This window comes from Zychaea mexicana (assembly GCF_025766255.1).
Source record: "Zychaea mexicana strain RSA 1403 chromosome Unknown BDB00scaffold_5, whole genome shotgun sequence".
Lineage (NCBI taxonomy): Eukaryota > Fungi > Mucoromycota > Mucoromycetes > Mucorales > Lichtheimiaceae > Zychaea > Zychaea mexicana.
The window spans coordinates 630539-655513 of NW_026516668.1; the positions used below are offsets into that span (position 1 = coordinate 630539).

Genomic DNA, 24975 nt, shown 5'->3' on the forward strand with positions numbered 1-24975 from the left:
TCGATGATGATAGACAGTTTTGCGCGCCTCCCGCGCGTTAACTCCTCGAGAATACCTTTTCCCGGCGTGAGTATATAAGAAGCGGATCGACAAAAAAAAGTATTACTGTACTAAGCACAGGACAACCCAACGCTGTTGAGTTTTCGGTACAACATATTGTATCTTGCCAGCAGTAACAGTTATGTTCATTAGAGCAGAGAATAAAAGGGGGATCTATGCAGTAAGCACGTGATTGTTACTATTATACCTTCCCAGCTAAATAACAATTCAAAAAGCCCATATTAATGTGGCCATTCGCCATCGCGACTAGAAACAAAGAAATGTAGTAGATATGTAATATTCAGAGAAACATTCGTTTAAGCAAGAGGAATTTGTATAGTAATTGTTTAGGTTTGTTTGTAAGGTTGGTGGGAGGGGGATATATATTAGAGAGTGTGTGTGTGTGTGTGAGATAGGACAAGACAGGGAGGAGGAGGAATAACTTTTTTTTTGGTTCTACTCTAAGGAATTTAAGTCGTGTGTACTGTGGTCGTTGCTGTTTGTCGTTATTGGTGTCGCGTGTGTTGTCGTAGGACGGATATTGTGGATATTGTCGTTGTTAATTATGGATGTTTCTTTTTTTTACATGAGGATACAGCACTTGTCAGACTGGGCTTCGGATGGATCATGCATGTTCATATTCTGCATGCCGCCACCGCCCATGCCGCCACCACCGCCTTGATACTCCTGTTCCTTGTTGAAACGACGGATATCCCTGACGACGCCATAGAACGCCTCGTCGACATTGATGCGCTGTTTTGCTGATGTTTCAAAGAACTGACATCCAAATTGTCGGGCAAGATCACGGCCTTCTTGCATCGAAACCTGTCGATCCTGTTCCAGATCGCACTTATTCGCAACCAATACCATTGGGAACGAATCGCGGTCTTTCACTCGACTGATCTGTTGGTGGAACGTGCTGATTTCCTCAAACGACAGTCGCGACGTACTGGCATACACTAGCAAGAATCCTTCACCGTTACGCATGTATTGTTCACGCATTGCACTACAAACGTATACACACAGGGATTTGTCAGCGGAAATTGTTTCACAAAGTACTTCTTCTGCGTCCGTATCAGCATATACATGTATATAAATCTCAGAAGGAATGGGTGTACCTGTATTCTTCCTGGCCTGCAGTATCGAGAACATCAAGCAAAGCTGTCTCCGAGTCAATGACACATTGCTTACGGTATGAGTCTAGTAGTTGGTAAGTCACTAGAGTTAATACAAGTATTTTATGCGTCTTCTTTCTCTGAAATATACCTTCGATGGTCGGGTCATATTCGTCGACAAACTGGGACTGGATGAACTGAATGGTCAGTGCAGATTTGCCGACACCTGCGTTAATTTAGAGAAAAGATGAGCTCTTTCAGCGGATTCCCGAAATGTAGCCGCTCATTTCCACATTCACCGAGTCAAGTAGTTGTCTAAAAGTAGTGCCCCGTGTGTGTTTATGTGTACCTCCTCCGCCGACCATGACAAGCTTATATTCTCTCAGAAACGATGGTTTGGACATGTTTTGTGTCGAATGAATGGAAAGGAGAAAAAGGGTAAAAGTTTATGGGAACGAGAAAGAGAGATGAAGGGCAGGAAAAGAGAGGTTTAGTATGCGTGTAAGAGTGTGGGTGAGAGAGGGAGAGAAAGGCGGGCGGGAGGGGGGACTTAAGTAAACCCGATAAGCTTGTTACAGGAACAATGAAAAGGGTGGCTTGTTTATATATATGCGTCTTATATATTGAAGTACTTGGTCAGGATTTTCGCTTGAGTAATCAATATGCGAGCGGTTTGCTTATGGCTGATGTCTGCCTTTGTGTAATTCAGATATCAGAGCACACACACTTATTCTCTCTCTCTTTCCTCCGGTTATTATGTACTGTATTTTCGAAATAAAGTGCGCTTGGAAATTTGGATTCGTGGGGGAGGACTTGGAAGAGAGAGAGAGAGAGAGGAGGTTGGGGGGAGTGTTCTTTTTGGCAGGCAGCTGCTCGAGAAAATAAGATAGAAAACCACGTGCACGAAATGAAAAAGAGTCGTACCTTTTGGTGGCAAAAGAAACCCCGATTCTTTACAGTTGTGTTGTGCAACATGACCAAATATTTTGGAAAAGAAGAAGCATTCATCCTCAGATAGATATCGGGAGAGCTGTTTGATTCTTTTTCAGGCCTAGTCTATGGTTTAAATTAAACGCGATACCACGACCTTCCTGTATAAGCTTTGTGATGGAACACACTACATACCCAACAAGTGGCTTGATATGGACAAATATCTGCTGTAAAAGGGATAGCAACAACTTCACGACAGAATGAATGAGTCTCATAATATGTCTATGTACTCTACGGCAGATCATCATTTATGTTCGTTCTATGTATTTTACAGGTATCGATGCTGTGGACGTATAAGATATCCATGAGGTGTAAATAATAAGATGAGATGGTAAGTGAAGATACAAAAATATAGCAATAACAACAAGAAAAACAAAAGTCATCTTCGTCTCAGTCTATAAACTACTACTACTACTGCCAACTGCTAACTGCTAACTGGTTGTTACAACTTGTTAAGATTCTTTCTCCTCCGTTCTTGTTCACCCTTTGTCAATCGGATGATACCCTCTTGCGACGTCGTGGCTACCAGCACTCCTTGTTCATTATAGATGCGACCAAATGCTGTACCACGACCCTCATTGGAGCGCGGGCTATGTAGATCATAGTACAGCCTAAACAATATGATAAATTGTGTCACAAACTATTAGTACCTGAAAAGCACTTTGTCCCAAAGTCAACATTGAGTTGAGCCTTTACCATTCATCTGCTCGAGTAGGTGCATGGAACCACATGGAATGATCTACACTTGCCATCATGCCAATGCCTTTCCGGGCCATCATTCCATTTGCGCGCACTGCTGTCATCAAAATCCCGCTGTCGGAAGCATATGCAATAGTACATGCATGCAATGCAGCATCGTTATCTGGCAGTCTATCCCGCACCTTAAACCATTGTCCCTATAAATTTATATATCGTGTGATGTTTTAATCAAATACCTCTCCCTCTCTTTTTCTTCCGCTCATCCAAGGCGGACCTTCCATTGGTGTTTGTATGTGTACCTGTCGTTCGCTTGGCTCTATGCGACCTCGAGCAAATTCTTCGACCGAATCCACCTTGATATCTCGATATTCGACTGGCGTCACAGCATCCATAAAGTTTTTAAAGCGCTCTCGATAATCGTCGGGAATGCGGGGATCTTCCAAAAGCATCTTCATCCGTTCATTGTTGCTAATAACCGACAAAAGAAAAGGTTCTCGTCATCAGTTTCACGCGTACATCTCAAATGTATATTTTTTAGTGGATGGGTGGGAGATTTACTTTGGTAATTCATCCGGTCTAGGGACGTTATCTGGCATTGGCGTCTATTATATATAAAAAGACAGAGAATCAGAGTTTGATAAAAGTACTTGAAATGACGTGAGGAGGAAAAAGGCATCAGCCATCAATCAAATATACTACATACCTGATGATGAAGTGTTTCACTCGTGGCGTCAAATTTGGTAAAGCTGCAGGTACAAACAATGACAATTTTGCCTTGCTGTGTGCATGTTACTACGCGAGTGGCAAACGATCGGCCGTCTCGAACACGTCGAACTTGATAGATAGCTGGGATATCGGATCGACCCGGTACCAGAAAATAATTGTGTAATGACTATATTTCGTAGTTTTCGGGCGACAATTATGATGGCGGTTTTTAGGGTCCAGTTCAGATTTAATATGCTACTTGAGAAAATCCTCTCGATAAGACTGTTTTGACAGATTTATCTTACATGCACATGAAACTCTTCCGGCACAGTATTCCATGCAGCTCTCAGGGCTTGAGCAACAAGCTATGTAGAGACCAAACAATTAAAAACTCACGTGTGAGAGGCACTTACGACGACGACGACAAAAATAGTAATAATACAATACCTGGCCACCAAAAGCTCCTCGGGAACCATGAGGATGCCATAGCTCATGGCTCCGGTATAGATCTGTGTCGAGCTCTTCAACAGTTAGAGCACGAACCATTTGATGTTCCTGATCGGCTGGCGTCGTTGTCATTGCTGCTTCTGCTGATGTGTGTAGCTGCTCGTCGCTTATATCGGTAACTTCTACTGCTGCTGCTGTTGCTGTTGTTGCTGATGTTGGATTGGTCATTCTACCGGGAAATGGGTATCTGGTCTAGTCTGGGAGTATGCACAGCTGTCAAGTATGCAAGGCACAAGTAGAAGAAGATTAAAACAAAGGGAAAAAGAGGGGGAAATAAAAGTGGAGGGTAAAGAGTAAATGTGCTGAGAGTGACCTCCTATAATTTATCCACCAGTGTCCAATCGCAGCCCACAAAATCAAATACAGATGACTAATTTCGGATGTGGGCCTGGTTAAATGTAGCATATAATGTCTCGTTACGGCATGTTTCTGGAAGGACCTCAACTTTCTGCTCTTTTGCTATCATCAATCATTTCTGGATTTGTGGTGAGTTGCTGCTGCGCAACTACTAATGACGTGCGTTGTTTAAGTAAGGTGGGTGGGGGAGAGGAAGCAAATTATGCATAATAAGCATGAGAAAGAGTGGTGGGCTTATCACTCTTCTCTCCCTCCCCCCACACACACGCAGAGACAGAAGAGGAACCGAGTTATAGCAGAAAATTATGCATCATTTACTATATACCAACCATAAACAATACTTGCAGGCAAATGGAACTGCATAGAAAGCGAGAAGCGCAGCATACGTCACCGATTTCTGTGATTTGATTCCGACAGACCTTAACCTTGATCACCTTGGAGATAAAATAATTCATGGCAACATATTGGTTCTATTATGTTACCATGGTAATTTATCCACATGATAGGTTATCCAACAGCGGCTCATGGGCCATTAAAACAATCAATCATCTTGATTACATCTATTACTGATATTCGCCACATAGCAAAGGAAAGGAGGGAGAGAGGTGCCCAAAGTGGGCGCGCTATCAGAAACGCGATCATCCAATCAGCGATGATCTTTTGATCGATGCAGAGGACAGCCAATGGCGGACATTTCGCGGCCCTTTATTTTGTTGGGTGGGTGCGGTGCGGTGCCTGTTGGCTCATAGCTCGCTGGGACGCCGGGGAAAATAAAAAGGCAAAGTGTCGAGGCCACGCGCACATTTTTCTTTTTTCTTCCCATCATTCATAACTTTTCTCTCTCTCTTTGAAATAACACGCCATGGCTTCTGTCCTCGAACAAATCAAGCAATACACCACCATCGTCGCCGACTCTGGTGACTTTGAGAGTAAGTCGTCATTATAAAAAGAACACGAGAAAAGACTTGGACATATGCTAACGTTGCATGATCCATCCCACTCTAGCCATCGCCCAGTACAAGCCCCAGGATGCTACCACCAACCCATCCTTGATTTTGGCTGCTTCCCAGAAGCCCCAGTATGCTGCTCTTATTGAGGAGGCCGTTGCTTTCGGCAAGGCCAAGGGCGGGTGAGTTTAACAAGGAAAAAAATCTCGTATAGAACAAGTTTCAAAACCAAGGAACGCGCTAAACTTTATTTTTCGGTCATTCACAGTAACGCCGAGGAGCAGCTCGAATGGGCCGTTGACAAGCTTTTGGTTAACTTTGGTAAGGAAATCTTGAAGATTGTCCCTGGTCGCGTCTCGTAAGTAGCTCTTCCTTATTATTCTTTTTCCCGGGATTAGTTCGATTGGAGAAAAGAGGGAAACAGAAAACTGAAGAGATTTGATGTAGGACCGAAGTCGATGCTCGTCTCAGCTTTGACGCCGACGCCACTATTGCCAAGGCTCTTCGTTTGATCAAGTTGTACGAGGAAGACAGCGTCAGCAAGGACCGTATCTTGATCAAGATTGCCTCGACCTGGGAAGGTATCCAGGCCGCTTCGGTATGTATTTTTCGACGGTGTGGTGGGAGGAAAAGGGATTGCCTGGTCCATTCGTTAACACTCCAATTTACGTGTGCATGTGCATAGGTTTTGGAGAAGGAGCACGGCATCCACTGCAACTTGACCTTGTTGTTCGGTTTCCCCCAGGCTGTTGCCTGTGCTGAAGCCGGCATCACCTTGATTTCGCCCTTCGTCGGCCGTATCTTGGACTGGTACAAGAAGTCGACTGGCAAGACCTTCGAGAGCCACGAAGACCCCGGTGTCTTGTCGGTGACCAAGATCTACAACTACTACAAGCAGCACGGCTACAACACCATTGTCATGGGCGCCTCGTTCCGTAACACTGGCGAAATCGAAGAGTTGGCTGGCTGCGACTTCCTCACCATCTCGCCTGCCTTGTTGGCTGAAATGCAGAAGGATACCAAGCAGTTGGCTCCCAAGCTGACTGTCGAGAAGGCCAAGGCTGAGCAGCTCCCCAAGGTCGAGTACTTCACCAACGAAAAGGCTTTCCGCTGGGACATGAACGAGGATGCCATGGCCACCGAAAAGTTGTCCGAGGGTATCCGCAACTTTGCCAAGGATGGTCGCAAGCTCGAGGATATGTTGAAGGAGAAACTGTAAATAACAATCCCACATCTCCAACCCACATCTTCTTCCTCTTTAGCGAATATTTTACCCTTTTACATGACCGTATATTTTCCCGTTCATAACCAAAACACACATTGACGAGCCCACATAACAACCCCACCTTATTCACTTGTTGGAATACTCTTAAATCGGCACCCTTCCGCTGATTGTTTGAAATTATAAATAAACAAAAAAACACGCGCCTTGTATGATTCAAAACTACCTGGTCTTCGTCAAAGCTCGGTTGGGGGAGGGAGGAGGAATAACAGCGATCCGGCTGTAAAAATTCCGGTGCGTCCGTCACGGTATCGGGGTAATTGCCTTCTTGGGACTATGTAAGCATGAGTAGGATGGACAACCACAATAAGGTTTTCGTGGAACCCGCTCGGAAAGTGCCATCTTTAGTGGCTCTCGACTTTTGGAAAATCAACGCCTGTGGTGATCATCTCTTCTTATCTCTCATTCGTGCTATTATCAGCCTAACTGCCATCCAGTGTTCTGAGAGAAGGAGATGAGATGCATGTTGTTCCCATCTGTCAACACAGTAAATCCATCCTTTCCAAACTCCCCCTTCCCCCCTTCCCCCGCATTGTTCAGCCGGGATAATTATTTTTGTTGGGCATGATGGGGGACTTGCAAAAGCGGAGCAACGCGCATTTCAGCCATTTCACCCAATCATATCACCTTATCAAAACGTGGCATTCTTTGTGAAAATCAACACCGCGAGCGGAGGGGGAGGAGGAAGAGGCGACGTGTTCGTTACACATGGAAGTCAAGGGCCTCATCGAACTTGTTTTTCTTTTGACGTCAGAAGTATATTACAGCTGTGCGCGTATCACAAGCAAGAAAACCTTGTTTTGTAGCTCAGTAGAGTATACGTATTATCTATGCATCTATACGCAAATAGTAGGTATAGGATGAAGTTCTGACAAAGAGGAGGGTGCAAGCCAACCCCATTTTACTTTGCTTTGTAAGCAATTGCCATGCTTACTATTCAGGGATCTTATTCGCTACCGTTTGTATAATTGCATTATGCAGCCAGCAGCAACTGGATCTCATATGAACGTGTACTAGATGTGTATTTGGTAAAATACGATATGCACGTGAACTTCACTCATGCGACAATGCAGCAGCATTACCCGGTTTTTCGCGAAAAAAAGAACGATAATGTATCAACCATTAATTTCAGGCACGGAACCATCTTCTTGGAAGCGCTTCTCTTCTGTAGGCACATCATAGTAGCAAAAGAAAACATCAAATAGAGGTACAACTCCTTTGGAAATTAGACCTTTACCATGTGCAAAATTTTCAAGCAGATAAAACATCCACTAATGAAGCAGAGACTTCGTGTATCGTTCTAATGTCATGAATAAATTAATACATGCGATTCTAAATAAAATACTACATACATTTTAGTTTCTCTATCTCCCGTTATGATTACAGATAGTAACCTAATTACTGAGCCTACGGTACGTCTCTTGTAACTCGTCCTCTAAATCCAATCGCAATTTGCGCACTGACGCAGGGCACATAACATTATAACTTCTTAAGCGACCATTCAACCGCTTCAATAACTTTGCAAAGTATTCTTGATTATTCTGCCGCCACTCCCTCAAACTTGCCGACTTGCGCTGTTCTTGATCTATCAAGTACAAACGCATTGACCGCTCAAGATCTGTCCGGAACATTGTAGTCTCCGTGTCCACTTCCTGTTGCATCATAATCCACGGTGGTGCAGCGCCTTGCCTCTGTACAATGCGGTTCAGAAAATACTCGGTCCGATCCACGAATGGATTGTTTTCGTTTATATCGGTCGAAATAGGCTTCCCTCGCCCAGCCAAATTGTCAAAATGACCCTGGGCACGCGCCTCTCGAATCCTTTCCTCGGCAAGCAAACCGATTTGAGCAATGCTTCGTGGCCGCTGCGTTTCTTCATCATTGTTGTTCTTCATTGCGTCGTCCTTTTCATAGTTTTTTTTCGTCGTCATTGTTGTTGTTGTAGGTGAGGAGGATGGATATTTCTTTTCAAGGGAATAATCGAGTGCAGCTTCACGTGCATTCATAATCCGTTTTTGCCGTCTAGAACGCACAGCTTTGTCGCGCAGAATCGCTTTTTCGCCCGAGCTCAGGGTGCTCTCTTCTTGGCTGCTATTATTGATAGTACCGTTACCATTACTTTTGCTGCTGTCAGCTGTATCATAGAGTCCCTGCACATGCGGTGAATACGTCTGGGGCTGTGGAAGTTGTCGTCGTGCGGCACCTTCTACTCGTAACGGTTTGTTATATTTGTCCATAATCATACGCAATACAGAATCAGCAACAGATTCTTCGCCATCCCAAGGTTTATCAATTGGTAACTGCTGCTGCTTGTTTCTAGACGAAATCGCTTTCTGCTCATTCGGTTCGGGATCAAAAATGTTGCGAGAAGAGCTCAACGCTCGCTTGCCGGAGCATCGTGTAATCCTTAAGTTGCACAGCGACGATTTGAACTGACTTGCACAGATTTCTTCTGATCGTCGCAAAGATAAGCAAGCTGCTGTTGAGACGAAAGAATGCATATGTCAAGAAATAAAGGCACGGACAAGGTGATACGAACATATACTCGACGCTTTTTTTATTTCCAGCATAGTTACCGCGAAACAGGACAAATTAGATGGTGGCTCTTAATATACAACTACATACTACTGGTTGCCTTTGGTAACAAACCAAGCTTAATTTTCGTAACGGGTACTGCTTAGACCGATACAAGAGCTCCGATCTAAGAAGAACAACGATTGCTGCCGTACAATAGCAAGCAGAAAGCGGTGAATATACGGTCATGTTGTACTTGAAAAGGGTTTAATCCATAGACGATCAAGGTATCGCATGTTGGTTTGACAACAATCCTACCAAAGTCGAGCAAAAGCTGCTTTGATCAATCAACAATCATCCTCAATATTCCCATAAAGACTAATCACTGTATCTTGTCCAAAGTCACGGCTGTTCTAGATCCATGTTACTATCGTCGCTGACCGTGATGCTGACAACAATCCAGTTCGTAATATTGCTTCCCAATCTATAGTGGTTAATTGCACCAGTAAACGACATTTACAACCGGACTTAAATTTTCAATGACCATGGATGACAATGACAAGCAGTTTAAAAAATGCATAATGGCTAAAACTTTAACAAGTTTATGTACGAGACTAGATTTGTCGACAACTTGCGACGCAAAAGGAGATAAGAAAAGGGTTACTGCCGAGATTAGGTTAAGAAGATTATTGGTGCACGCGCCACCGCCGATAGATGATTTTAATGCGGTGCATAAAGTTTTGTATACACTTTATCAGTACTTGCATTATCGATCTTGTTTTTTTTCGGTGACCGGGATCATATGCTATGAGCCACATTGACGAGAGCATCAACACACTGTAAAGGTTGGGAGAGTCGCTAGCATTATTTGATTGAGCTGTAAACGTTATTTTTGCTGCTAAGATTGTGTAGTGCTAGCTTACCGAGTTTGTGCCTGCATCGCAGATCCATTCTCGCATTAGATTTGGGTTACTGCAAGATCAGATATGCTTAAGTAGGGAGCAAAAATCATGTAATTCTGACTTACTTTGTCACGGTTGTCAACATCTTGAGCTCAGCTATATTTGCTATATAGAAACATAAGCAGTTGGTGCGCTTAGTAAGAAGGAAAGGATGAATCTGGGATGCACTATCTGCTATCATTAGCATATAATGATGACACCCATACATATATCTCATCGTCAGGTTGGTGCTGTTTCGGTAAATAAAGCAATTATCGAAACGATAAAATTGTAGCAGCCTGCCAAAATATGAAGCAATGCAGAAGCAATGATAAAAACAATGATCAATTTATCCTTTACCCATTGATGATGACTGCCCCGACTAATGTAGGAGATTTTAGGTAGTCTGTCATTATCAGGAAACAAGCGTGGCGACTGTGGCCCCATTATAGTTAAAAGAAATACACTAGTGTGCGAAAATTGAAAGCTGGCTCTTGCACTATTGGAAACATATACGTCGCTGGGATACGACACTGTGCAATTGCACCCACCAATGACTATTCGCACGATGCGAACATGTTATACCGGTAGAAAGTAAAAAATGGCCAGTATGTAACTTTCAAAAAGAACAAACAAGCCTGTATAATCACTTAGGTTCTTTCAGTATTTACAATGAGAGAAAGCAAGAGAGGCTATATAAGGAAAGTACTCATTATTACTGCTTCTCATACATAATGAACAGCTATTATCGACGTCAGCAATTGCTCGCAATTATTATCATTGTGAAATATATATATATATATATATATATGTAAAGGCAATCAAAAGCGAGCATCTCAATTACCCAACTATCCATCAGTTATTTTTTCTCAAGTCGTTATACTAAACTTCTTTAGTCACGAGTAATCCAATCATCACTCCTTACTCCTTTTTGATTCAATGTCGCGTAGAAGCCAGCGTGTTGAAAACGTTGAAGACGATAGATGGAGGGTTGAACAAGCGACCCAGAGAGAGGCACGACTACAACGACGACGACAGCTTTGGGAACAAGCTGAGGCTAGAGTAAGTCGTCGACAATCCCTACTGCAGGCCGAAAGGGGACGAGGTTGGAGACGTCGAGAAGGGCGACAGCAACAACAACCGCAGGAACAGCAACCGCAGGAACAGCAGCCACAGGAACAGGAACAGGCGCAGGAACAACAGCCACGGGAACAGGAACAGACACAGGGACAAGAGGAGCTCCGAATTGTAGTAGAGTTCCAGATAGTTCATTTACCAGCGCACGAGCAGCCACCATTAGAACAAAACCTATATTTCCGTCGTACCCCTCTACCTGGACCACATATAATTAACACACCTCACTACCATCCTGTACAGACACGAAGAACAGAACAGCGACAATATTTCCGTCGTACCGCTCCACCTGGACCTCATATTATCAATACGCCTAATTATCACCCTATACAGCCATCACCAGTAGAACAGCACGAAGAAACCCGTCTTACTCGCCCTCCAGCTGAGCCAAACATAAACAATACACTTAGTGATCGCCTTGGACGACCACCAGCAGAACATTACGAGGGTCTCCGTCTTACCCACCCACCTGGACCATCCATCCGCACACATGATTATTCTGAACAGCAGCAGCAGCAGCAGCAGCCATTGCGCCATGACGATATACCTGCTCTCAATTTACCCCCTCCACTTATCCTACCCCAAGCAGATTGGCATCAGCTCGCTACTCCGCAAGGATACAATACGCAGTCTCATGTACAATTTGACCACTGGCAACGCTTTATTTTAGGGCAAGAGCATGCTGTTACACCTTCACATCTTTTCCGAGATACTCAAAGACAGCAGCAACAACAAAAGCAGCCCGAGCTACAATCCCTTACCTATCCAACCCTCGATAACATCCTGATAAGCGGCATGGCGCGTCACGACAACCAGCAACAGCAGACTGCTACTACAGCAACTGCAGCGGCTTCAGTGACGACAGACGAGGAACAACTGCACACTTCTGAAGCGACCGAAGACGAGCCAAGTTCTCCTACTACCACCCTGGGTAGACGCCGGCGTGAAGGTTCTGATGAGGACGAGGTTGATGATCAATCACGCGAAAGACGAGCACGGCGAGAACAAGGTAAGCAGATATTTGAATAGTATTAACCGCACTTGTTCTAGTGCTCTTCTAATATATAGCTTACTAAAATAATCTCGCTTACTCTTGCTATGTACGCTTGAATTTATTAGAGTGGTTAGAGCGACGACAACGTCGAGAAGAGGAGGAACGTCGGATAGAGCGATCAATCACGGCTCGGCAAGCTGAGGGTAAGCAATAAAGTATTACCTTATTTTTCTGATTATTAGCCTTATCTTAGCTGTATCTGATCTGTTTCGACCTCTTCGTATTCAATATACTCGTGGGGTATATTGTATATCTTTGTAGAAATTGAACAGTTTTTGCGACAACCTGAAATCTCTGCTAGGTTAGCCAATATGCAAGATAACGGCATTATTCCTGACGAGGAGGAGGTACGAGTTGAGACTATGTCGAGACGATATAATGAGTTCATGCAAGAGCAGCAAACATCAGACCAACACCCTCTATTAATTCAACAGCAAGTACTTCCTTCTTTTTCTTGTTGTCGTCGATATAAACATTCAACAGTACTTCATTTCAGAAGTGGGAAGAGCCTCTATTCTAACTTTTTCTGTCTTTCTTTTCATATCAATCCAGGCGATGTCATGAATACAGAGTCGATAATAGGATGGATCAACGTCTCGCTGACTTCGGTCTGATAGCCTTGGCAAGAATGGCTAGACAAATTTGGAGCCACAATGTTTTGGAAGTTATGCAAGATCTCGACAGCATTGAAAGACGAAACGTCGCCAACGCACCAGCAATTACCGCGGAAGATATCACTATACGGGAAGCCACTGAACATGAAGCAGCAGAGCATGTTCATAGGCTTATTCGTACTCAACCGGGTGATGACATGGTCCTGAGCGGGGAAACGTTACGTCTTCGAGATCAGCTTATTGGAACTTTGCCTCGCCTTCAGGAAACGTTGGGTCGACAATTGGCTGAGTGGGAGCCGAGAGTCCAACGGCAGGTTAATGATCTTTTTAATGAACACGAAGAACAAGAAGAAGAATCGGAACAGGAATAACAACAAGGGTATCAAAAATACAATGAGTAGCTGCTGGTCATACTCACTCTCTATTTTCGCTTAAAGTTAAAAAAAAATTCTGATATTAAAATATTGTAGTAAAAGTATTACTTTTATTCATTTCTCAGTATGTTTGAAACAGTAATAAACATCAGTGATAGTTACAAGCAAATATAGAAAAAATTACAGTAATAATAGTGCTCTAAGAATTTTAAAATGAGGAGAATGGTTCTCTTACGCTACCCACCGTGAAATAATTATTTTATAGTAAACTGACGATACATGGCAAAAGCTTGCGGAAGCAGCTGCTGTTATTATGCAAGTAAAATCTGTCTTTACTAAAAAAATGGTTGACAAGGAGAAGGCAGCTAGGATAGCAGCAGAATCAAACTCCGGCAAACAGCGGCCAAGAAGACGCGCAATCATCTTTGTTCAGGGAAACGGCTTTCACTTTTCTCCTACTGCATATTTTAACATCATGGCACAACAAATGGAAATCGACTTTGACGTTCCCAAGTTTCTTCACGACGAAAGACAAAAAGCACCTGCACAGCTGCAACACTATTACACCACATTTGAAGATTTATACGAGAGAAAGTAAGGTTTCCTGGTTCCTGTTTCTCTCTCATATTATCCTGTCGTTTCACTCTTAAAGAAAATACGCGCGTCTTTTTATCTTACCGTATCGAAAAAGAGCTAATCTTGCAAAACTCTTTAAATATACAGATTGTGGCATCAATTGACACAATCAATCCTCGAATTCTTTAACCAACCAGAGTCGGCACCGCTCCAGATTCCCTTGTTTAGACAGTTCATTGCAGAATGGGAAAACAAGATCAACAAGTTGTCTTTGGTATCGATCGCTCTTAAGGCGGCAAATAACTGCTCTAGTAAGTATCTATATTGTTTGTGGGGCTGCACTTGCGCGGTGGGATTATGGCTTGATATGAAGTTTATACACGTAGCAAACGAACAGGGTAGTGGGGAGATTAAAGAGAAAGAGGAAGAAATCTAACACACGAGATATAAAATAGAATCACAAGACTCTGTTAGCTTTTTGAACGACATCAGCACCAAAGTCGACACTCCAGATACCAAAGATGTTTACGTATTGGCCTTGATGGAGGCAGCACACTTCAAATTACAGCTGCAACAATTCGACGACGTCAAGAAGGCCATTGACGAATCGGATAAAATCCTCGAACAGTTTGATAGCGTCGAGACGGTCATATACGCCAGCTTTTATCGTGTCAGCGCCGAGTATTACAAAGCCAAGGCAGAATATGCCCAATATTACAAGAGTGCGTTGCTTTATCTGGCATGTGTTAATGTGGATGAGTTGTCGCCCGAAGAAAAGGTTGGAAGAGCATATGATTTGGCTCTCTCGGCTCTTCTAGGTGAAATGATTTACAACTTTGGTGAACTGGTAAGACATACGATCCCTGGTCGTTTTCTGGAGGAAAAAGGCGTAATAATTGAGGCTAATAATGCTTATTTCTGCTTTAGTTAATGCACCCCATCCTCGACTCGCTTAGCGGCACTGAACACGATTGGTTGCGATCACTCTTGTTTGCATTTAACAGCGGTGATATTGGCAAATTTGAGGCTCTTGCACCACATTTCAGCAAGCAGGTAAAATGAAAAAGATATTTTCCTTTTTTTTGCTGGATTATGGTACTGCATGAACACTGGTAATTGATGGTATATGGTGGTTCTCTGTACAGTCTTTACTGCAACAAAACTCGGAGGCATTGAGCCGAAAGATATGTCTTATGTCATTGATTGAAGCCGTTTTCCGTCGATCAAGCGATAACCGTGTCATTCCATTTGGTGAGATTGCAGCAGAAACTAGATTGTCCGTGGATGAGGTAAACAGCTGCGAAAAAAGAAACCAGCATGATCCGGTCCTTACTTGATCCGGAGAAAAAAACCATGGCAAAATAATGCTTCTTACTAAATGCCTGTTTAGGTTGAGCATCTCGTCATGAAGGCGCTGTCGCTTAAACTAATTCGCGGTTCGATTGACCAGGTCGACCAGTTAGTGATCGTTACGTGGGTGCAGCCACGCGTGCTGGATAAGGAACAGATTGATGGCATGCGGCGACAGATTGAAGAGTGGAACAACCAAGTCAAGAAGATTGGAACGTTTGTTGGTGATCAGGGTGGTGAAGTGTTTGCTCAATAGATTGAGAAAACTAGGAACAAAGTACCTTATAAAGGAAAGAAACTACGAAAAAAAGTCCATGTATAAATTTGTCACTACAATGCACGTACTCTCGCTCTATTGTGCTTTTGTTTCATACAAAGACGATCGATTGGAATGTGGGGCTTATATTTGGTGATATACACAACGTATATGGTACAATATCAAGGTATACAAGAACAAGAAATGGGACTTTTCATGTGGAAATTACTTTGTCTTTTTCTACCATTCATCAGTAACAGCACCTTCACTGGCACTCTTGACGGTCATGGCATATCTTGCCAAAGCACCCTTTGTGTACTTGGGCGGCTTAGGCTTCCATGACTCCTTGCGCTTGGCCAATTCTTCGTCAGACACGTGTACAATGAGATCACGAGTGGTGGCGTCAATAGTGACCTTGTCGCCGTCCTTCACAAGTGCGATAGGGCCACCGACTTGTGCCTCAGGGCAGACGTGGCCAATAATGAAACCCTGTGTTTGATTTTGAATATTTAGAAATGTTGTCTTTTTCTTTATTATGGTTCTCGTGTACGAAAAGAAAGAAAACGTCTTTCAACTTACGTGAGAAGCACCAGAGAATCGACCGTCGGTGACCAAGGCAACATCCTTGCCCAAACCAGCGCCCATAATAGCGGAAGTAGGTTTCACTAATAAGCGTGAACACGAAGAAAGAGCATAAGTGAACCAGCCTACAATCTTCCTTCACAAATCAATGTTTAAAAAAAGTAAGACCACATACGCATTTCAGGCATACCAGGACCACCCTTGGGGCCCTGGTACCGTACAACGACAACAGATCCCTTGGGGATTCTTTTTTGTTCCAGAGCGTGGAAGATTTCTTCTTCCTCGTCAAAGACACGAGCTTCGCCGGTGAATGAGAGACCTTCCTTGCCAGTAATCTTGGCAACAGCGCCCTATAAAAGATCATATAATTATTGCACTCAGTAAATGCATGTACAAACAACCACTCCACAAAACTATGATATAGAAATTGCTCTTACATCGGGAGCAAGGTTACCACGCAGGATAGTTAAATGGCCCGTTGGCTTAATGGGGTTGGACAAGGGACGAAGGATATCCTGCCCCTCCTTGAATCCTTCAATTTCAGCCAAGTTTTCGGCCATGGTTTTGCCAGTGACCGTCATACAATCACCGTGAAGCATACCGTTTTCAAGCAAAAACTTCAATACGGCTGGAGTACCACCCATGTCATGCAAATCTTCCATGATGTATTTACCGCTATAATGATTTGTTTCAGTCAACAAGCTATAAATCTTGTCATATCTCGCTCTATGAGTAATTTGGACGATTATTACCTTGGACGCAAGTCGGCAAGGAGTGGCGTTTTGCTGGCGACGGCTTGAATATCGTCAATGGTCAAAGGAACCTCGGCAGCCTTGGCCATGGCCAGCATATGCAAGACAGCGTTTGTAGATCCTAATAGGTCCATAAGTGAGTGACGACAACAGATATAGCACACTCTCCTCATTTCATGAATTTTATTTACTGTTGTCGTGCACCATGTTTCACTTACCACCAAGGACCATGATGACGGTCAATGCGTTTTCAAAGGCCTTGGGAGTCAAAATATCACGTGGGCGGATGTTCTTCTCCAGCAGGTTGCGGATGGCTGGACCAACACGGAGACATTCTTTGATCTTTTCTGGGTCTACGGCGGGGATGGAAGAGCTGTAAGGCAATGACATACCCAATGCTTCAATGGCACTAGACACTAAAATAAATTTAAAAAGACATGTTGGTTTGATTTTTTTTTCTCTTGTTTTCCTCAAGTATAGCAGAAGAAAATATGTTTAATTACTTGTGTTGGCGGTGAACCTGTAGTACAACACGAAAATCCACGTCATTAAAATTCTTTCTTTGTACGTTTTGAATAGATAACTTTGTAGAAAGTAGAACTTACATGCCACCGCAAGCACCGGCACCGGGGCAGGCGTTACGGATGATATCGCGACGCTCTTCAGCAGTGATCTTGCCACTAATGAATTCACCATTGCATTCAAGTGCGTTGCCAATATCGAGGTCACGGTTTGCACAAGCACCCAAAGTACCACGACCGCGTTTCATTGTACCACCATAAACGACGATCGCCGGGCGGTTCAATCGGGCAATAGCCATCATGCATCCGGGCATGTTCTTGTCACAACCTGGGAGTGACACATTTGCATCATACCACAGAGCGCTCATGACCTTGGAAAGGAGGGAGAAAGAAAGATTAGACAGACTTAGATGGGAGATTGGGGCTCTTTTTCTTCTTCTAACTCTTACAGTTTCGATGGAATCGGCAATAATATCACGGCTGGGCAAAGAGAAAGACATTCCGGCTGAGCCCATTGGCATGGCATCACTGACACCAATGGTGTTGAACTGGGCGCCTACAAGACCAGCCTTCCAAACACCTTCCTTGACCTTGGCGGCCAAGTCGTTGATATGCATGTTACAAGGGTTACCGTCATAACCACTGATTTATAAACGCTAATTAATTCTCGTCCCCTCGCTAATATCACTGTTACATTTTAGTTTTCTACAAGACATACAAACTGGTGATGCCGACTTGAGCCTTGTTCATATCATTATCATTTAAACCCGTGGCATACACTAAGGAAGATGATGCGTGAGAAGACAATCAATCGCATATAATTTGGATTCGTGATAATAAACAAACATGCAATTGCTGAAATGAAAAAGTGCTTACACTGTGCTTGACCAGCGCCAGCAGTATCAAGCTGAGTGATCTGACGACTGTACTTGTTCATCACGGCACCAGCGCTTTCGACCTCACGATCGCGAGGTGCAACAAGCTTATGACTAAAACATATAACATAAAACATAAATTAGAGCTAATTATATGGCAAAGTGAGTATTGAGAGCACAGATCTTTCACTTGACGCGCCGTCCATACATTCTGACTTCTCCTGTTTCTTGGGCCATGTTTTTTTAGTTGAGTGAAGAGTTAGAGTAGGGGGGTAGTGGGTGTTTCAAGTGAAAGGTAAAGAGAAGAGAAAGAGTGATTTGAATGAAGATCCTGGGAACTGCGGGGGTTAAGTGGAAAAAAAAACCGGCTTAAATAATCCTTAATGGGACAAGCATTATTGTTAGATGTGGTATGTGTTTTTTTTTGCAAGCCCGGCAAGATGCAAAACTTTGTTACCATCAGCACAGTTAAACGTAACACAAAGGCCTTTTGAATTTGGGTCTAACAACAACAGCTTCTATTCCGATTCCCTCACCTTTTTACCCTTAGTACGCGAATCCCCACGATGAGAACTCTTCCGTCTCATTGACACACAACTCTCTTAACTGTCATGTGAGCACGACTGATTCCGGGGAACATCTGCTCGTCTGGCTGTCTTTTCTGTAGCTTCTTTTTCTGATCCAACCTTTCGGTAGTAGGACCGAAATAAATGAAAACGAGGAGCACAATATGCCACACACAAAGTTATGAAACACCTTAATATTCTACATACTGAGCCTGAGAACTCGGCGAAAAGGGAAATATAGCTGCACGACTGTGGGATCTGTGGGATTGGAACATTTGTTACCAAAAGGCCACTATATACTCTGCTAACTGTAAACCTTACCTAGTTTCCCGCGCGTATCGGCGGATATTTTTTTTGATCGGCGCTGTACGATACGCAATTCTATATCTTTTTGCCCTCCTATCAAGCAGTGCTGATGGGGAAGGCCCGTGCATCATCTCCAATGCATATCAATTGCTCACGATATAGTTAGGAGAGCTACATGATGATATGTGTTTGAATTATATGCTCCTTGTAGCTGAATGATCATGTTACTGACGACATCAGTTTATTAAGCAAGCTACGTGCTGCCGTGCTGTCAATATGTTTACTGTCTATTGATTTAACTATGGTCAAGGAAGTCATTAACCACCAGTATATGCGTGGAACGAGTGAGTTAAATATGAACGCATCGATTTATAGTTTGGCCTAGTGCAAGGATGATGATTCGTCTCTTGCGCTTAGACGGGTGACGATAATGGCATACCTCTGGAGATTTGGGGGCTTATTGGGTCCGGTGTCGCCGGGTTTAAATTTAACGCTAATAATGCAGCTGGTTTCTCCCGCCCCCGGGATACTTGCATGCACCAGGCAACCCAAATAACCCACAGTGTTCTTTATCGTAGCACATGGATAAATCACAAGGCATATAATGGCGTTGGGGCTTTTGATCTTTTATGGGATATCTATCGATTCTTCTTTCTTCATTGCTATAATCTTCGCTAGTAATTATAGTGAGTTAAAATGTCGGTGCACGCCATCATAGTACCACCGATATTCATTTCTGGTTCTTTTTTCCAAAAGAACTTGCTTACCCTTAAAAAAGGTTGAAGACTTGTCACAAATGTGGTAAGGCTATGGGGAGGCTAAGTCTCCGATTCGAGCGTAAGTGCCGACCTTTACAGTTTGTTCCTGGATGCATGCGGGCGCGTCAGCGTTTACCCACTTCTTATTTTCGGAATCTTGAAAACATGACAGAACAAGCTCTTCTATAAAAACGCTGATCGTGTGTGCCTCTCTTCTAATTGACAACTGAATGTGCCGCTAGGCTTTTCATTCTAGATCTAACCATAGATACCATGTAGATACCCTCTTTTTATCAACAGCTTGTGGAAGAAGTGTTCTTCTACTGCTGCAACTGAATGTTAGATAATACAGACAGAAACGGAAAGGGACATCAGAAACTGACATAATAGATGCCGTATAACGGTTGTATGTGACTATGTATCGCGGCATAGTACAAAAGAGATTCACGGTATTGGTTGGTTTAGCAATACTAATTGTAGTCACGAGAGGAAGAAGGGTATACGTAGTTTTATCCAAGTTATAATATGGCGGTTCTTCCGAGAATGGAGAAAGAGGTCTGTCATTTGTATTATACGGAAGTGTCAGTGACCACATGAGCTGTGATAGACAGAAACATAGCTGGTCATCATATTATTTTCCTGCCAATTTTTTGTTCGTCGTTGGAATATTGAAACTCGGGTTTTGCATAATCATCATAGAATCTCATAGATGTGGATGAGCAGCTTACAGGGTAGCACCTACTGAGAACGTCGACGATGAATGATATGGACCTTTGCGGTCACTTCAGCCGTACGCCTTGATCATAAGTGTACTCTTAGCTGGAAATACACAAGATGTTATCTGCAGTGACTACATTAAGCCTGATGCCGCTGATTGATTCGTTTATATAGTATCCCTTCCACAACACCGAAACTTATTTATGTAATCATTATATTAACGAGTGTGTTAAAGCTATATAGTCAGTATCTTGTAACCAATGAAAGATTCTTGTGAAGTGAACAGATCGCTGCGTTTAAAGACGCTGTGTAGGTCAAACCATCAACAATCATGCCCTTTGGTCCTACTTTACATCCATCATTGTTGTTGAAGGGCATTTTCGAAGCCCCTCGCTCGTAGCGCTATGTGAAGGGTACCTACCAAAGGCAACCAATTCATTTATCCCAATAGAACACAACAGCTTGAACTGTATGAACTGTATGCAAAATTGAAAGAAAATATAGAGCTTTCTTTTGTGCGGAAAAAACTACTCATCACCCAAATATGGCAAAAGAGAAGAAAAAACCTCCAACCACCCAAAAAAGGAAGGAGACATACCTTGAGAGTGAGAAAAGTCAATAGGAGACGCGTTGACGCGTCAGTAGTGGGAGGACCTAAGAGAAAAAAAAATTAAAGTGGGCTTAAAACATTCTTTTTTTCATTATACAAAAAACGAGCGTAATTCAGCTTTGAAGTAAGCAGAGATTTTAACTAGAGCAAAGAAAAGAATGCAGATCTCTCATGACTAGGCAGGGAATGAAAACGGACAAGAGAAAAAAGGAATATAAGAGCGAGCCTTAATTTATTTGCCTTTGTCGTTTTAAATCTCCTAAACAGGAATCACAACGGTGTGCACTGTACACCAACGATTCGACATTGAGTGTGTGTGTGTGTGTGTGTGTGTGTGTGTGTACGTCGGATGTGTATAATAAGCATTATTTACAAAGTATTGTTGTGTGAGGGTATAATAGCTGATCGGTCTATGATGCTTCTTCGCGCTTAATTTGCTCCAACATCCGTTCTCGCTCAGCCTGCCGCAGCTTCATAAGGGTCATTGCTTCGTATTCCTTGTCAGATAAATTTGGTGCATTGGAAAATGATGACTAGATGTGTTTGAGAAAAAGTGTTGATACAGGAAAGCTGTTTGTAAGCAACCGCATCCACTTGATTCATCAAGCAATATTCCCAAAGAATCAGCGAGAGTAAGCTTACCTTTGACGGAGGCACCTTTATATTTTTGAAAAAGGATGATTGTCCAGCCGTAGCAAATAACGGTTTGCCGCTTGGTGCAGATTGCTGTGAGCTGAAATTGCTCCATTCGGCTGCCTTTTGTTTAGCTTCTTGCATCCGTCTTCTTTCCTCGTTCATATGGGTCACCATGGCCGGCTCTTTACCGGTATACCAGTCAATCACTTCAAATGGCGACAGGGACGGATGCGTGTCTTTGCTTGTTAGAACCGCGTGCTAGAATTGATAAACGTTCGGTTAGTCTTTCATTCCTTCTTATGTGAATGATAACCTCTCATAGAGCATGAACAATAGAAAGACCTACTGCATCCACCACCGTTTTGAACACAGCTAATGCGGTGCCCTTTTTCTTTTCTGCAATAGCAATTGTATCGACTTTGCCGATGGGATTCAGAATCTTTTGCAAATCTTCCTCTGTAAACATGTGCTTTTTCCGCTTCCATTTGATCTTGAGCGCACAATCCAATTCTGTCGGCTCGGGTATTTTCACTGTAGAGGAATATACAATGATAAGCAAATCGTCTCTCAGGCTATGTGATCCATACTATTTGAAAGCAGCTCTCCATGTTACCTTGTTCCGCAGTTTTCAGTTCTTGCTCACGCCATTCCTCACGCCGTTTGGCACCTTCTGCCCGTATCCTAGCTAATTCAGCATAGTACTGTGCTTCAGCCTGATCCTGGTCCTGCTTGGCCTTTTTCGCTTGGTTTTCTCGTTCCTCTAAGTCCGTCTGAGCTGCACGTCGCTTGCTATCCATTTCCGTCTGCTTTTTACGTCTTTCAAGTCGTGCCTTGAGCAACTGATCGTAACTGGCCTTGGCTTTTTCATCCTGAAGTACTTCGTATGCTTGTGACAATGTATGAAATAATGCACCTATATACAACCAAAAAGTACACGATAGATTAAGTTAATTATACTTTTTGAGATCATGATCGATCGCTGTCAAAGTAAAATGAGGGAATTCCAGGGCCATTCATTTATAACTTGCCTGCATCGGGACTGGGATTCTTGTCTGGATGGAGCTCAAGAGCTTTCAGTCGATATGCCTTTTTTATTTCCTTTTGTGAAGCATCGATCTTAACGCCGAGCAGTTCATAGTAGTCGGTTTCAGCATCGATCTTTTTCGACATTTCTTTTCCGTTCTGTATGTTCTAGTGGATTCGATGGTTTTTTCACAAGAAACACAGGTTATCTCGTTCCGGTTGGTCGCAGGTTAAACATTAATTCCGATATCCGGGCCTCCGTTCACCATTCGGGGTCATGCTTGCATTAAGAGGTACATTTCAAGAGATGAATGTGATTGTACGAAGGAATGAGGTATCAAAGGTAGCAGGTCACAGTAAGACAGGGTTGAATGGCTAGTGATAGAGGGTGACAAAACATAGCATAGAACCGTGCTGTTTTTACTCTGTGCTAAGCAGTATCGCAGCAACGCTTTATTATTATTAACAACTCAATCCATCTACTGAATACAACTGCACCACACACTCATTTATTCAGTTATTGCTATTATATGTTGCTGGTGCGTATAGACTGGATGGGTGATGGCGATTAAAGAACATTGGCCAGAGTATACAGTAATATATTATTGGTTGATCTGACGCCCTTTGAAGAAAGTGTGAGCCCCGTGACTGCACAGTGCGCGGCAAGCCAAAAAGTACTGCTTTTTTCCAGCGGAAGCCGAAGCTGGGAAGTAAAAAGTTTTTTGCTATATATTTGAGCGTGTCCCGCGCACCAGAGTAAACCCTCCTCTTCTTTGCGTTGTATTTTCTTTTGCACAAGGTACTTACTTTTGAATCATCATTGACAGCTTGATCGCTACAAGGAGAGTTGCAGTAAAGAGAGGTAGAGAAAGAAGGAGCATATGATGTGTCATTTTTTACAAACTAGAGTTTCTGATATACACACCGTGCTGTGAATCTTTACATTCTGATGAAATACCCTTCTTCTCTCTCTTGCTCTCTAATCTCTCTCTCTCTCTTCGCGACTTATGTTCATCTTGTTGCAATTTGACGCGTGTTGCTAACCTGTCGTCTTTTCGCTCAAACAGATGGAATCAACAGCAAGTGCCATTTGTACGCTTACAATCGTATGATGGCTTCCCAGGAGGTCTCCCAAGTGGTAAGCTTCGTCTTTTTCTTTCTTTTACTGAGTAGAGAAAGGATACGCGGATGGCAGTTTGTGATGAGAAAAATTTTGTTGGAATTACCATCCGAAAATGCTGTGGAGTACAAATAGGCTGTAAACCTGAGTGTTATCCGCGTTTCCCTATCCTCTTTCTCTTTTTCTGGTCCGTGGAAGAGAATCTAGAAAACTGATGACTCTTTTTTTCCCTGGGAATTTAGGCTTGCCAGCAATGGCACCAATGACGGATGGCTCCCTCCCCTTCCAGGAAAGCCCAGGAAATGATGGGTAAGCAATCTTCCCCCCCCCCCTTTCTCTTATCGGGTGGCTTTGAGAAGGATGGGATGTGAAGAGCGGGAATGATGAGATCTTTTTAGATGACGAGTCAGACCGAGTATTTCACTGGTGATATTTTTGGCGCCTGACCCACTCTTCCATCCTTCTCAATGCTCCTTTCTTTGCGCGTGTGATGTGCTTGAAATGCAAATGTGATGGGCTTTACTCATACGTTATCTGGTTACTAGGGTGTCCTTCCATCGTTGTCCACGCTCTTGGCTTTCCAACCCCGGAGTCGGGTGGTAAACAGAGAAAAAAATTTTACTTGGTAAGTTTATTTGATCCCCCGCCACTTTATTGCTCTTCGGGAAAGGAATTGTCGGGTCAAAACTCGAAGCACGATGAACTCTTTATTATTGACAAGCATATGTCTGATCTTAATGAACGACATACTACAATCTGACAACCAGTCTTGGCCTGGCAATCCTTCTCGAGCACACTCTTCTTTGCACGATTGATCATCGTTTACTTATCGTCTCCATCAACAGTTTCTTTAGGAAAATCCTTCGATGGTCTATCGTTGTCATCCGCAGTGTGCAAGAAGACATCGCTACATAAGGTACGGTATCTCTTTTTAAGTTGCATCCCCCTCTTGCCCCTCCCTTGAACAAAGGATGACTTGATGATGATACACACAATCACGACGGTCTTCCTAAACAAATTGAGGAAAACGGGTTATACCCATCTTATCCTGATTC

General features: G+C 43.2%; 9 protein-coding genes across 9 annotated transcripts; 3 read left to right on the forward strand and 6 right to left on the reverse strand.

The window, feature by feature from the left end:
* Positions 1-166: 166 nt before the first annotated feature.
* Positions 167-1960, reverse strand: BDB00DRAFT_800391 (ras-like protein 1). The gene is made up of 4 exons (XM_053121776.1): positions 1504-1960; positions 1306-1380; positions 1158-1239; positions 167-1045 (listed from the first exon to the last, which is right to left on the reverse strand). The coding sequence occupies exons 1-4, from the start codon at positions 1556-1558 to the stop codon at positions 622-624; spliced, it is 636 nt and encodes a 211-aa protein (XP_052984729.1). The 5' UTR covers positions 1559-1960; the 3' UTR covers positions 167-621.
* A 234-nt stretch (positions 1961-2194) lies between these two features.
* On the reverse strand, positions 2195-4327 carry BDB00DRAFT_800396 (thioesterase-like superfamily-domain-containing protein). The gene is made up of 7 exons (XM_053121777.1): positions 3996-4327; positions 3854-3913; positions 3547-3735; positions 3402-3445; positions 3143-3311; positions 2841-3040; positions 2195-2755 (listed from the first exon to the last, which is right to left on the reverse strand). The coding sequence occupies exons 1-7, from the start codon at positions 4221-4223 to the stop codon at positions 2587-2589; spliced, it is 1059 nt and encodes a 352-aa protein (XP_052984730.1). The 5' UTR covers positions 4224-4327; the 3' UTR covers positions 2195-2586.
* Positions 4328-4830: 503 nt separating this feature from the next.
* Positions 4831-6803, forward strand: BDB00DRAFT_800399 (transaldolase). The gene is made up of 5 exons (XM_053121778.1): positions 4831-5341; positions 5418-5541; positions 5628-5717; positions 5807-5957; positions 6045-6803. Exons 1-5 carry the CDS (start codon positions 5275-5277, stop codon positions 6576-6578), a joined length of 966 nt encoding a protein of 321 aa, XP_052984731.1. The 5' UTR covers positions 4831-5274; the 3' UTR covers positions 6579-6803.
* Positions 6804-7940: 1137 nt separating this feature from the next.
* Positions 7941-9418, reverse strand: BDB00DRAFT_449980 (uncharacterized protein). Its single transcript, XM_053117432.1, has one exon. It carries the CDS (start codon positions 9140-9142, stop codon positions 8036-8038), a length of 1107 nt encoding a protein of 368 aa, XP_052984732.1. The 5' UTR covers positions 9143-9418; the 3' UTR covers positions 7941-8035.
* Positions 9419-10991: 1573 nt separating this feature from the next.
* On the reverse strand, positions 10992-11478 carry BDB00DRAFT_800407 (uncharacterized protein). The gene has a single exon (XM_053121779.1). The coding sequence runs from the start codon at positions 11391-11393 to the stop codon at positions 11154-11156; it is 240 nt and encodes a 79-aa protein (XP_052984733.1). The 5' UTR covers positions 11394-11478; the 3' UTR covers positions 10992-11153.
* A 196-nt stretch (positions 11479-11674) lies between these two features.
* BDB00DRAFT_800409 (uncharacterized protein) lies at positions 11675-13276 on the forward strand. Its single transcript, XM_053121780.1, has 4 exons — positions 11675-12239; positions 12350-12427; positions 12546-12717; positions 12837-13276. Exons 1-4 carry the CDS (start codon positions 12026-12028, stop codon positions 13267-13269), a joined length of 897 nt encoding a protein of 298 aa, XP_052984734.1. The 5' UTR covers positions 11675-12025; the 3' UTR covers positions 13270-13276.
* A 471-nt stretch (positions 13277-13747) lies between these two features.
* BDB00DRAFT_881288 (uncharacterized protein) lies at positions 13748-15454 on the forward strand (the record flags this gene model as incomplete). The annotated part of the gene is made up of 6 exons (XM_053128070.1): positions 13748-13866; positions 13996-14159; positions 14304-14695; positions 14776-14901; positions 14994-15137; positions 15239-15454. The coding sequence occupies 6 exons, from the start codon at positions 13748-13750 to the stop codon at positions 15452-15454; spliced, it is 1161 nt and encodes a 386-aa protein (XP_052984735.1).
* A 240-nt stretch (positions 15455-15694) lies between these two features.
* BDB00DRAFT_755166 (dihydroxy-acid dehydratase) lies at positions 15695-18246 on the reverse strand (the record flags this gene model as incomplete). Its single annotated transcript, XM_053118818.1, has 11 exons — positions 15695-15943; positions 16034-16119; positions 16212-16386; positions 16474-16711; positions 16789-16909; positions 17007-17204; positions 17292-17308; positions 17394-17680; positions 17759-17951; positions 18028-18088; positions 18186-18246. 11 exons carry the CDS (start codon positions 18244-18246, stop codon positions 15695-15697), a joined length of 1686 nt encoding a protein of 561 aa, XP_052984736.1.
* A 3117-nt stretch (positions 18247-21363) lies between these two features.
* Positions 21364-22827, reverse strand: BDB00DRAFT_800414 (uncharacterized protein). The gene is made up of 4 exons (XM_053121781.1): positions 22391-22827; positions 22124-22308; positions 21784-22035; positions 21364-21674 (listed from the first exon to the last, which is right to left on the reverse strand). Exons 1-4 carry the CDS (start codon positions 22572-22574, stop codon positions 21552-21554), a joined length of 744 nt encoding a protein of 247 aa, XP_052984737.1. The 5' UTR covers positions 22575-22827; the 3' UTR covers positions 21364-21551.
* Between the last annotated feature and the right edge of the window lie 2148 nt (positions 22828-24975).

Excerpts from the sequence above, each read along its gene's own strand:
- BDB00DRAFT_800409 (XM_053121780.1), top strand. The coding sequence starts at position 12,026 with ATGGCGCGTCACGACAACCAGCAACAGCAGACTGCTACTACAGCAACT. Across the intron at positions 12,240-12,349 it reads ACGAGCACGGCGAGAACAAG|AGTGGTTAGAGCGACGACAA; the intron begins GTAAGCAGATAT and ends TGAATTTATTAG. Across the intron at positions 12,428-12,545 it reads CACGGCTCGGCAAGCTGAGG|AAATTGAACAGTTTTTGCGA; the intron begins GTAAGCAATAAA and ends ATATCTTTGTAG.
- BDB00DRAFT_800399 (XM_053121778.1), top strand. The coding sequence starts at position 5,275 with ATGGCTTCTGTCCTCGAACAAATCAAGCAATACACCACCATCGTCGCC. Across the intron at positions 5,342-5,417 it reads CGACTCTGGTGACTTTGAGA|CCATCGCCCAGTACAAGCCC; the intron begins GTAAGTCGTCAT and ends ATCCCACTCTAG. Across the intron at positions 5,958-6,044 it reads AAGGTATCCAGGCCGCTTCG|GTTTTGGAGAAGGAGCACGG; the intron begins GTATGTATTTTT and ends GCATGTGCATAG.
- BDB00DRAFT_800407 (XM_053121779.1), bottom strand. The coding sequence starts at position 11,393 with ATGGTGGCTGCTCGTGCGCTGGTAAATGAACTATCTGGAACTCTACTA.
- BDB00DRAFT_800414 (XM_053121781.1), bottom strand. The coding sequence starts at position 22,574 with ATGGATAGCAAGCGACGTGCAGCTCAGACGGACTTAGAGGAACGAGAA. Across the intron at positions 22,036-22,123 it reads TCAAAACGGTGGTGGATGCA|CACGCGGTTCTAACAAGCAA; the intron begins GTAGGTCTTTCT and ends TATCAATTCTAG. Across the intron at positions 21,675-21,783 it reads TAAAGGTGCCTCCGTCAAAG|TCATCATTTTCCAATGCACC; the intron begins GTAAGCTTACTC and ends AAACACATCTAG.
- BDB00DRAFT_449980 (XM_053117432.1), bottom strand. The coding sequence starts at position 9,142 with ATGCATTCTTTCGTCTCAACAGCAGCTTGCTTATCTTTGCGACGATCA.
- BDB00DRAFT_800396 (XM_053121777.1), bottom strand. The coding sequence starts at position 4,223 with ATGACCAATCCAACATCAGCAACAACAGCAACAGCAGCAGCAGTAGAA. Across the intron at positions 3,736-3,853 it reads CGGAAGAGTTTCATGTGCAT|TCATTACACAATTATTTTCT; the intron begins GTAAGATAAATC and ends TACGAAATATAG. Across the intron at positions 3,446-3,546 it reads GTGAAACACTTCATCATCAG|ACGCCAATGCCAGATAACGT; the intron begins GTATGTAGTATA and ends TATATATAATAG.
- BDB00DRAFT_800391 (XM_053121776.1), bottom strand. The coding sequence starts at position 1,558 with ATGTCCAAACCATCGTTTCTGAGAGAATATAAGCTTGTCATGGTCGGC. Across the intron at positions 1,240-1,305 it reads ATATGACCCGACCATCGAAG|ACTCATACCGTAAGCAATGT; the intron begins GTATATTTCAGA and ends ACCAACTACTAG. Across the intron at positions 1,046-1,157 it reads GCAGGCCAGGAAGAATACAG|TGCAATGCGTGAACAATACA; the intron begins GTACACCCATTC and ends ATACGTTTGTAG.